The sequence below is a fragment of the Rhamphochromis longiceps genome, linkage group LG5, assembly GCF_057381845.1.
Source record: "Rhamphochromis longiceps isolate RC_006_pf linkage group LG5, R_longiceps_female_GT1.1, whole genome shotgun sequence".
Classification (NCBI taxonomy): domain Eukaryota; kingdom Metazoa; phylum Chordata; class Actinopteri; order Cichliformes; family Cichlidae; genus Rhamphochromis; species Rhamphochromis longiceps.
In genome coordinates this window covers 6586670-6595897 of record NC_140561.1, presented here as the reverse complement: position 1 = coordinate 6595897, position 9228 = coordinate 6586670, and the positions used below count along the sequence as shown (strand labels likewise).

General features: G+C 44.3%; 2 protein-coding genes across 2 annotated transcripts; one reads left to right on the top strand and one right to left on the bottom strand.

Annotated features, from left to right (window-relative positions):
* The first annotated feature begins 705 nt into the window (after positions 1 to 705).
* On the top strand, positions 706 to 4333 carry lg5h1orf50 (linkage group 5 C1orf50 homolog). The gene is made up of 5 exons (XM_085405561.1): positions 706 to 883; positions 1787 to 1902; positions 2002 to 2088; positions 2167 to 2298; positions 3078 to 4333. The coding sequence occupies exons 1-5, from the start codon at positions 835 to 837 to the stop codon at positions 3261 to 3263; spliced, it is 570 nt and encodes a 189-aa protein (XP_085261687.1). The 5' UTR covers positions 706 to 834; the 3' UTR covers positions 3264 to 4333.
* Positions 4334 to 4335: 2 nt separating this feature from the next.
* On the bottom strand, positions 4336 to 9203 carry ap5b1 (adaptor related protein complex 5 subunit beta 1). The gene is made up of 3 exons (XM_085405559.1): positions 8702 to 9203; positions 7547 to 8341; positions 4336 to 6413 (listed from the first exon to the last, which is right to left on the bottom strand). Exons 1-3 carry the CDS (start codon positions 8837 to 8839, stop codon positions 4515 to 4517), a joined length of 2832 nt encoding a protein of 943 aa, XP_085261685.1. The 5' UTR covers positions 8840 to 9203; the 3' UTR covers positions 4336 to 4514.
* Positions 9204 to 9228: the final 25 nt, after the last annotated feature.

Sequence of the window (9228 nt, the reverse complement as noted above, 5' to 3'; positions counted from 1 at the left end):
TGTGTCACAGTATATTGTAAAGCTTAACATTCTTCTATTTAATCAAGATCGCTGTTCCACCGCTTTAAGCTGGTCAAAGAATATCATCGAATCCTGCAGACGATGTGTAATTTTATTTTTGTTGTGTTTATTTATAACTTTGCGCAAATAGTAAAATAATAAAGACAAAACAGAGGATTTTAATTTTGTCACAATAGAAAAAAACTTACCAAAAAATTGTTCACTTACCAAAAAAATGAAACTAAGCACGCAATGTATTATGGGAAAAGTAGTATGCGCGAGGAAGATCGAGCGAAACCAATAAAAATACATCTTTTAGTGAAAGTGTCAGCTTTAATGTGAGCTTTAGCTAGAAGCTTTTAAGTGCAGTCTGACTCAGTCAAAAGTGGAGCACAGCTTCCGTTTTATGTGTATTATACAACTTCGTATATTTCTTAACATTGACATATCTTCATGTTTAAATGCTCTGTCTCGTGTCGACCTGCTATTTGAGAGCCTGAAAGAACAAGCGTAAATGTAGTGAAGTACGAAATACAGAATATAAAAGTTTATATCATTATTAATCCCAATACATAATTATAATAAAACAAAACAAATTCATAATCACCAGTAAGCTAAAATTAACTGCATAATTAAATGTATTTTAAAAAGGCATAAATATGGACAACTATTTTGAGCAGAACGGGGCGGAGATTAGGACCCATCGATCCCTACAGTATTTTTAGTTGAATACGAGTTGGTTGCAAAACAGGCAAGTGGACAGCCTAAAGATAGGTTGTGATTATTGATATTACTCGAGAGAGGAGTTTATAGTAAAACTTCAAGGAAGACGACATGGACAGGACGGTCAGCCTGCCTAACCAGCCCGAGAAAACCACAACAGGTAACACATGTACACACTTACGTGATCAAAAATCTCACGTGAATCCTTTTTCTCGGTTATCTGACTGTACGCACTGTCACACGAGCTGACCCTCTGTTTAAGTAAAAGCTGAACTGTACTCGCAACTAGACACTCAAGTTCATGCTGAGCGTGTGGGTTAGCATTTTCTAGAGTTACATTACATGCGTAACCAGTGCAGTCTGCGTGGTTACTGAAATGCTGCGTGAGCCCAACAGCGAGGCGGGGGACCGTGTGCATGTAAAATAATTTGGTGTTAGTGTTTTAATAACATTATTGTGTCACATGTGAGGAAGTGTTCAGAGGTAGGACTCCTGTAGCTTTTCGTATAGAAGCTGCTCCCAGCAGGTTAACCCCGTCTCTACATGGAGTTTAAAACTTTAGACGTTAGAAAGTTGTAATAAATGTGCTGAGACAAAGGTTGTTTCATCTTAAAGGTACTGCAATTCTGAAATGTTGATAATTTTTATTTTTCTATGAACTTCTGTAATACCAGTCATCATTATTAGGGAGGAGAAAATGTGATATATCAGTAAGACTGAAGCCCAAGTTTCCCCCGATACACACACACACACACACACACACACACACACACACACACACACATACACACATATATATATATATATATATATATATATATATATATATATATATATATATATATATATATATATATGAAACGTTTAGGTAGTAAATACTAATTTACAATAGATATATTGGCTACATGTGTTTACATAAAGTGTGTAAGCTATGCTGGAAAAAACAAAACAAAAAACAATGAATTCTTTATTTAGCAGATTTTCAAATGTGCCATGAAGGCAGCACCATATTTAAGAAACAATCTACTATTTAGTTTTTCATTTTTATTTTATTTTTTTGCAGTGACTCTGGTTGAGAGCAGCAGTGCTCCCAGTGGGCTGGAACTGGTTAGTTCCTACCAGACCAACAGAGTTGGAGACCCCATGAATCTGGTTGCTCTTGCAGAGCAAGTCCAGAAGGTGTGGATTGGACTCAGTTTTTGTTATTTTTTACTTTCAGGTTATTCTCATAATGAATATGTGTTATATCTGAATATGTGTTTTGTTTCCCCCCCCCAGGGAGATGAGTTTGTAAAAGCCAATGCCTGCAACAAACTGACAGTCATTGCAGACCAGATCAGATACCTGCAGGAGCAGGCGAGGAAGGTAAGAGCCGTGCACGCTGGATGAGCTGCATGGTCACGTTGCTCTGATCTAAAGGCAACATCTTTGCTTCTCTGCTAGGCTTTGGAAGAAGCCAAAAGAGACTCTGAACTGCACCACGCTGCCTGTAACATTGTGAAAAAGCCAGGCAACATCTACTACCTCTATCAGAGGCCATCGGGACAGAAATACTTCTCCATCCTCTCGCCTATGGTAGGCACCAGCCTTGTTCATGTTATGTCAGCCCAGACTGACAGCAGTTACAAAACTCCAGTACAGCAGCTGTTACATCACACACGTGAATACTCAACGTGACGCTGCACGTCTGTGTGTTAGTGTTCAAAGGTCGTGCAGCCAGAAGGGAGCTGATAAATCAGATGATCAGGTTGCTCAGGTTGGATGTGGCTGGTTACGCTGCAGCTGTGGATGGTTTTGGAAGCACAAACTGGTTTTAAGAAGATTAACCTTTTCAATTGTAAATGTAAAACATTTGTTTAAAAAAATGTAGCAGGATAAGCTTTTTAGAATTTTATCCAATTTGGATAAAACTCCTACGTTTTTTATTTGTTTGAATTAGAGATACCGCCAATGCTACTCTTTTTCTTTCTTATTCGATTCCTTAGCTCCTGATTTCTGTCCATACCAAATACTGATCTGATACCAGCGTTACACCAATAAACTGTAACCCGAAACTAGAAATCATTATGTGTAAAGCAGCATGTGGCTAATAAATGACAACAGGACTAAAACAAAAAAAAGTGAATCTGACAGAACCGTGATCAGAGCTTTTCTGTTACATCACCTCACTGGACTGCAGTTTGTATTTACGTGAAATCGTTTTACAAACATAAAGAAAAGCTGTCGGTATTGCAGACTTTGATGTGCTGAACGTTAGCAAACTAAAGGACAATGAAGAGAGTTTCCTTCATGGTGGATTTTTGATCTCAAAACATATTCTATTTATTATGACAGTCCTCTCTTCTCCTCCACAGGAATGGGGTCCAAGCTCCCCTCACCCATTTCTTGGTGCATTCAAACTTCAACACGACATGTCGTGGACCCCCTTCGACGAGGTGGAGAAGAGAGACGCGGAGCTTGCCGTCATGGACAAACTCGTCAGCCAGCAGACAGCCTTACCTACGTACGCAGGACCCAACTTCAGAGGCCTCACTGAATAAAGAACAGACTGCTCCAACTTGTACACACTGGGCTTTTCAAGGACATGAGCCAGATGCTAACGCTAGTCTTAAAGGATTCCAGAACTGCTCGTGTCAGTCGCAAAAGCTTCACCGACTTTCTCATGTTGCCTTAAGGACACAACTTGTTAAGTTTATGTTTGTACACACACACAAATCTTTTCTAAAAGTGAAAATCTCTGATAGACTGTGTCTGGACACTTTTACTGTATGAGAGCATTTATTAGAACTCGTGTAGCAGAATATTCCACCAACCTTCAGCACAAGGATCAGATATAAAGCTGCACCACAGAGCTCATCCAAAAACACAAGAAGCTGACATCCAGCTTTTCTCACCAAAAGGAATTGTACTTCTGCGTCTCATGTTAGTACAGCATCAGTCTGCAATTTTTCAGCAGAATTCTAGGTTAGCATAGAGTTTAAGAAAAAACTGAACCACTCCGAAAGGTTTAGCTTTTTAGCACCATTAGTGGTGAAACAAGGCACCTTATCCAGCTGTATTCTTGAAACTTGGGCTCTTGATTAAAGCCCAACTGTAAGACAATATTGATATATGGTGATTTTAAAAAGCCAATATTTTTTTTCATGCACACAAGAGATTTCCCAAATGTGCTATGTGTAGTTATTTATGAGTGAGGACTAGGATAATGTGACAACTTACTTGTTTATGGTCTGACTGGACGAGTCAGCTGGTTGTCGTCCCTGTGGCATTTCCATCAGTGCCCTCTAGTGGACAAACTACAATGTCAACACTTGTGGTTGAAGCATGTTTCTCCGGTGTCTTTATTTTTTCTAGCTTTTCAGCCAAAAGAGAGAAGACCACTACCAATATTTAGACCAATGGCTAATACATGACAGTGTTCGGGATGTTCCTAATGATTACTTTACTGTTTAACATCACTGTACAGTAATCAAATATGGCCACTGTTAATATAAACAATTGCATTACTGGTATAGAAGTGAGGGCAACAATGGTTAATTATCTGGTTGATGATTTTGCACACTCGTAAGTTATAAATTGGCTTTTCTTAAAAATAAAAGTGTAAAGATGAGATTTTTTGTCTCCAGAAAATAAACTGTCATTTCATGTTTGTTTAATTGCATATCAACAAAATCAAAGTGCAATTTCTTCATTTTAAATCAACTGTCCCCAGTCAGTCCCATTTACATCTTACTTTGAAAAATATGGATGTTAAAAGTGCATTTCTATTTTTAAAATATTGTCCATCACAGTCAGCTGAGCGTGTCTTCCTGTAATGATGTAATTTTTAGAAGGTAAGAGTTAATATGAGACAGAAGCTCCCAGTTATCCGTGGCAATGTTGAAGTGCACGGCGTCCTCCTCTGAGCTTACCTTCAGCAGGATGTGAGAGCGTGGTGGGAGGAAGAAGAGCACTTTGAATTCTTCTTTATGTGACGCGTCTGATATGAGGAAGGGGAGGAAGTGCTTTTCCACCAGTGTATTTAGAGCTGCTTCCTTCAGCTGGCAGCAGAATAGGCTCATAGCACTGTCTCCGCTCTCTGAGCAGATTTCGTCCCACAAACCCTCGAACACGCTCAGTGTGCCGCCTCGTCCCCAGTTTGAGGGGACAGGCAGAGGCAGGAAAGTTTGCTGGAAAGCCACATGGATGTCAGGTAGGGTGGTGTGCCATGTATGGCCATCTGGAGAGGTGAAGATGGCGCTGGCGTGGAGGCTGGTAGGGTAAGGCTTCCTGGGCTTCAGTGTTAGCTGAACTATGGCCGACGGCCTCTCTCTGAGAAGACATGGGACGCTGATGTCGCCCAGCTCCTCGTAGTGATGGTCTGTGAGGCTGAAGTGAAGGCGGATGCTAAAGAGTTGATCGAAGTGAGAGTCATGAGAGTTGATGTGGACCAGCTGGTACTGTAAGGTGATCTCTGAAGCAAAGCTGGAGTCACTGAATTGATCTCTGTAGGCCTCCATCGATGCGCTCGCCTCCTCCGGGCCTTTCTGTACTTCATTTGAATTTATGTCTCCTGCTCGTGGCTCAGGAGGGGCCTCGATCAGCCTGAATACAGCTCTCTCTGTCTGCTGGATGGTCAGTGTGCTCGTCAGCCCCTCACCTATGAGGCAGGACAGTGACTGCTTTTTGTCCTGACGCCCTCCCTCTTCCATGCCCTGTGCCAACACCCCAGCCAGCTTCTCCCTTGACAGCGTGGTCAGGAGGGTGTAGTAGAGACGGGCGTGGTCCTGGATCTCCATGTCTGCGTAGTGGCAGACGAGGAGCTGCAGGACGTCAGCCAGAGGAGTCAGCAGCGAGTCCAGACTTGGGTGGACGAGCAGATGGCGGCAGACCCTGAGGATTTCGTTTCCCAGACGCCAATCACCACCTGTGCACAACGAGGATGACGAGGGAGTGATGATGCTGGAGAGGAAGGTGAGGGTGCTTTGCTGGATGATCTCTCCTTCCTCCGCCACTCGGGCCAGCATCTTGAGGTGCCGGCTGAGGTCGTGTGAGGTGAGCTGGGTTAGCGGTGCCTCAGTAATGACCCTCTGCAGAGCTTTGAGGAGCCCCACAGACCAGCTGGACTCAGACAGTCTGTCCTGGGTCTGGTCAGCCAGGTTGATGAAATGTGGAGCCAGCTTGGTGTGGTTGAGGTAGAGCTGACACAGCTGCTTGGTCAGGTCGTTGGAGTAACGCTCCACGTGGCAGAAATAATACAGGAAAAGGAAGGCCGCTCTGAAGAAGGTGACGACGAGCTCTCTGCCGCACCCGTTCTCCACCATGCTCAGCAGCGAGCTCAGGTGCTCGTAGAGGTAGGCCAGCCCCTGGCCTCCCTGGCCTTCCTCCCCCTCCTCCAGGTACACCAGGGATAGCATGTTGAACCGGGCGAGCAGGGTGGCGCTGTCATTAAACACGGTGGGGACCAGAGCTGAAGCGAGCTGCGGCGTGAGGAGCACGGGGAGGGTCTCGTCACCGTCGCCGCAGCTGATGGGCCGGTTCTCCGGGAAGTGCAGGATGCAGTCCATGTAGAAGAGTTTCTCAGGCGTGCTCAGGAGCAGGTGCTGGGAGAGCACCACTAGCCGTTTGAGGATGAAGGCTTCGTCTTCAGAGCTGAACAGGCTGTCTGTGAAGGCACACTTCAGCAGCAGAGTGGCATGAAGGAGGCTCACCTGACGGCATGAAAAACACCAAAACAATCAGACTGATCACATCCCAAAACTTACCAAAGGGAAAGACAATTTGTTTTATTAAAAAGAAAAACAGAAAACACATATTTGGCAGTAATCAATAACAAGTTTTTAGAATAAATCGTGTTTTGAATTGAAACGATCAGACTGAAACAGAAAAATGTCTTCTTTTAACAATAGCCCATTACTCCACACAACGGGGCCTGTGGATATTCCACGCACCTCAGTTCTGTTTTCTTAACCTTTAATTCAAGTATGTAATCTCATTACGGTGGCTGCTGTAGAACACGTTTTAGTCAAGAGAGATCAAAACCATGAAATATAAGCTGTGTCCCATAACGGCCACGACAGGCTGGCGTTATGTGGTGTTTGTGTAAAAAGCACATTTTTGTATACACTATATATTAACATATATGAATAGTAACACTTGGAAATAAATTAGGTCATAAAATGTAAATGACTTCAATTCAGAACATGAGGCTCGAGGCGAGGAGAAAGAGGGTGTCGTTTCATTATGATAGTGGTGGTTTTGTCGCTTTGTGTTGCGTTTTCTGTGTCTTTGCTGGAGGGGACCGCTTCTCTGACGATAAAACATGTAAGGCGCTTCATATAATGAGTCTGAAGGTGCAGGAATAAATTGAAATGTTCCTCCACAACATGCAAACAACTACTACTTCTCTTCTCCTCTGCCTTTGACGTCTTACGTATGTGACTGGTCTCTAGGCAAACAGGCAAAACTTGATTTATTCAAAATATGGCGTGGGATCAGGGTGGTTTCCTCATCAAATTGTTGGAAGATGTAATTACACACTAATCAATATATATTGATGAGTATAATATTCTTTTTTTCCCCCTATTAAATAACTTTAAAATTGACTGACGGTACCTTCAAAGTTGAGGACAGACACCAACATATTTTATCTTGTAGAACAAGACATGCAAATGCTGAAAGACTTAATCACACACTTTCAGCCATCTAACCAAAAACCCAGTCAGATTATAAACAAGGAACTAGAAGTGCAAAAACGCCAACTAATTTCCTGCTTTAAGGAATCACAGCACTTCATCCTTTACTGATTCCCCTCCCCCTTCAATTCATTCCATGTAACACAAACCTCACTGGTGCCCAGGAGCCGCAGCAGGTGAGTCCTGAATATAGCTGGAGGGACTCCAGGCACCATGGCAACCACCTCTGTCAGTCTATGTAATAGTGTAGCCTGACACAGAGGAGTGAGCAGGTAGGACTCATCCAGGAGGGTGGAGAGGACTGATCGCAGCTCCTTACAGTCAGGGCCGGTGTGCAGAGTTGGTACTGTACCCATGGGTCCCAGGATGAGAGAAGACAGTATGGCTGAGTCCTTGCTGCTTGCCAGGCCTGACTCCTGGTCTGCTTCCCATGCAGCTGATGTGTTCCCTCCCAGAAGGGCTTTAAGGTGCTCAGCACCAGCTCCTGTTTCCTGGGTGAGCTGATAGATGGCATTTCTTAACACCAGAGTGTAAAGCTCCGCGTAAGCCTGGTGGAGCCTCGATGTTTCCTGCTGCCAGAGTCCACCCAAGAGCTCAAGGCGCTGGGAGAGGAGGCCGGGGCAGCAGGCCTCCAGTTCCCGCAGGCACTCGCAGGCTATTGCCCGAAGAGGACGCTGGCTGCCATCCGTATGGATGTCGCTGGTGTCCTGGGCTATTTGAAGGAGCACATCCAGAAAGTCTAGAGATGCACGGGAGTGGCTCTTCACACAGGAAGTGCAGATGAGGACGGAGGTGAGAGCCAGGAGGAGGTGACAACGAAACTGGACAGACTTAGGAGGACACTGGGCGAATACTGACATGAGCTCCAGGGCTGTCTCCTCACCCACAGAGTCCGAACAACACAGCAGGGTGGGGTGCTCACACAGCGGCGATAGCAGGAGGATCTGCGAGTGGGAAACACATAGAAGATAAGAACACTGCACACAAAAACATTAGCTTGCCTGGCCTTCCGCCAGGTTACTGCCACAAATCCTTAAAAAAAACAGCAAGTCTGTAAGTACAGTCACATATATGTTACTGCTTTACATTTTCAAACTTCTCCGTATCCCATAGCTACCAAACAACACAGCTTGCTCGTTGCTGTCTTGCGAATGTAGAGAGTCAAACAAGGCTAATTTAGTGTCAGGGGCTAAGGTACACACGTTCCAGAGCGAAATAAGGGAACAGACAATGAATATGACACACTGCACTGTACATGTTTGCCAGCTGACACAATACCGACGCTTTCTGTTCACTATATTTACCTTAACGCTGTAAGTGGCTCTGTCATCGCGGAGCTCGCGGAGCAACTCCGCCAGGAAAGCCTCCGCGGTGGTCCCGGAGAGGAAGCCGGACGGTCTGCGGGAGAAAGCAGAAATCCTCTCGGCCCAGTTCGCCGCCATTGTCTCTCAAATCCAAAACTTTATCGGCTTGCAAGTTATCATTTCAGGAACTGTTACTGAAATCCGCTGCTAGCAAAGTTGTCTTTGAGAATTAAAGAAACCAGGCTTCGCAAACATACAGCATCCACTGTTGATAGTTGCCGTTTCCGTATTGTGTCACGCGCACATTTAATACTTGCAGTGCTATATTTACCGCCCCCTGTTGCTTTGGAGGATATATCCAAAGAAAATTTTTTTTAAAACCAAGGCATATCTCTAAAGAGCGAGTGGCTGTGTCCAAATTCAGGGGTAGCATGCTTCGAAGGATCCACCCTACCCCTGAATTTCCTACCCTTGAATTAGGACACAGCCACTGAATGTAGAATCCCAGTCAACTAAGCTCAGTGCCT

Excerpts from the sequence above, each read along its gene's own strand:
- ap5b1 (XM_085405559.1), bottom strand. The coding sequence starts at position 8,839 with ATGGCGGCGAACTGGGCCGAGAGGATTTCTGCTTTCTCCCGCAGACCG. Across the intron at positions 8,342-8,701 it reads GAGCCACTTACAGCGTTAAG|ATCCTCCTGCTATCGCCGCT; the intron begins GTAAATATAGTG and ends TCCCACTCGCAG. Across the intron at positions 6,414-7,546 it reads GGCTCCTGGGCACCAGTGAG|GTGAGCCTCCTTCATGCCAC; the intron begins GTTTGTGTTACA and ends TCATGCCGTCAG.
- lg5h1orf50 (XM_085405561.1), top strand. The coding sequence starts at position 835 with ATGGACAGGACGGTCAGCCTGCCTAACCAGCCCGAGAAAACCACAACA. Across the intron at positions 884-1,786 it reads GCCCGAGAAAACCACAACAG|TGACTCTGGTTGAGAGCAGC; the intron begins GTAACACATGTA and ends ATTTTTTTGCAG. Across the intron at positions 1,903-2,001 it reads TTGCAGAGCAAGTCCAGAAG|GGAGATGAGTTTGTAAAAGC; the intron begins GTGTGGATTGGA and ends TCCCCCCCCCAG.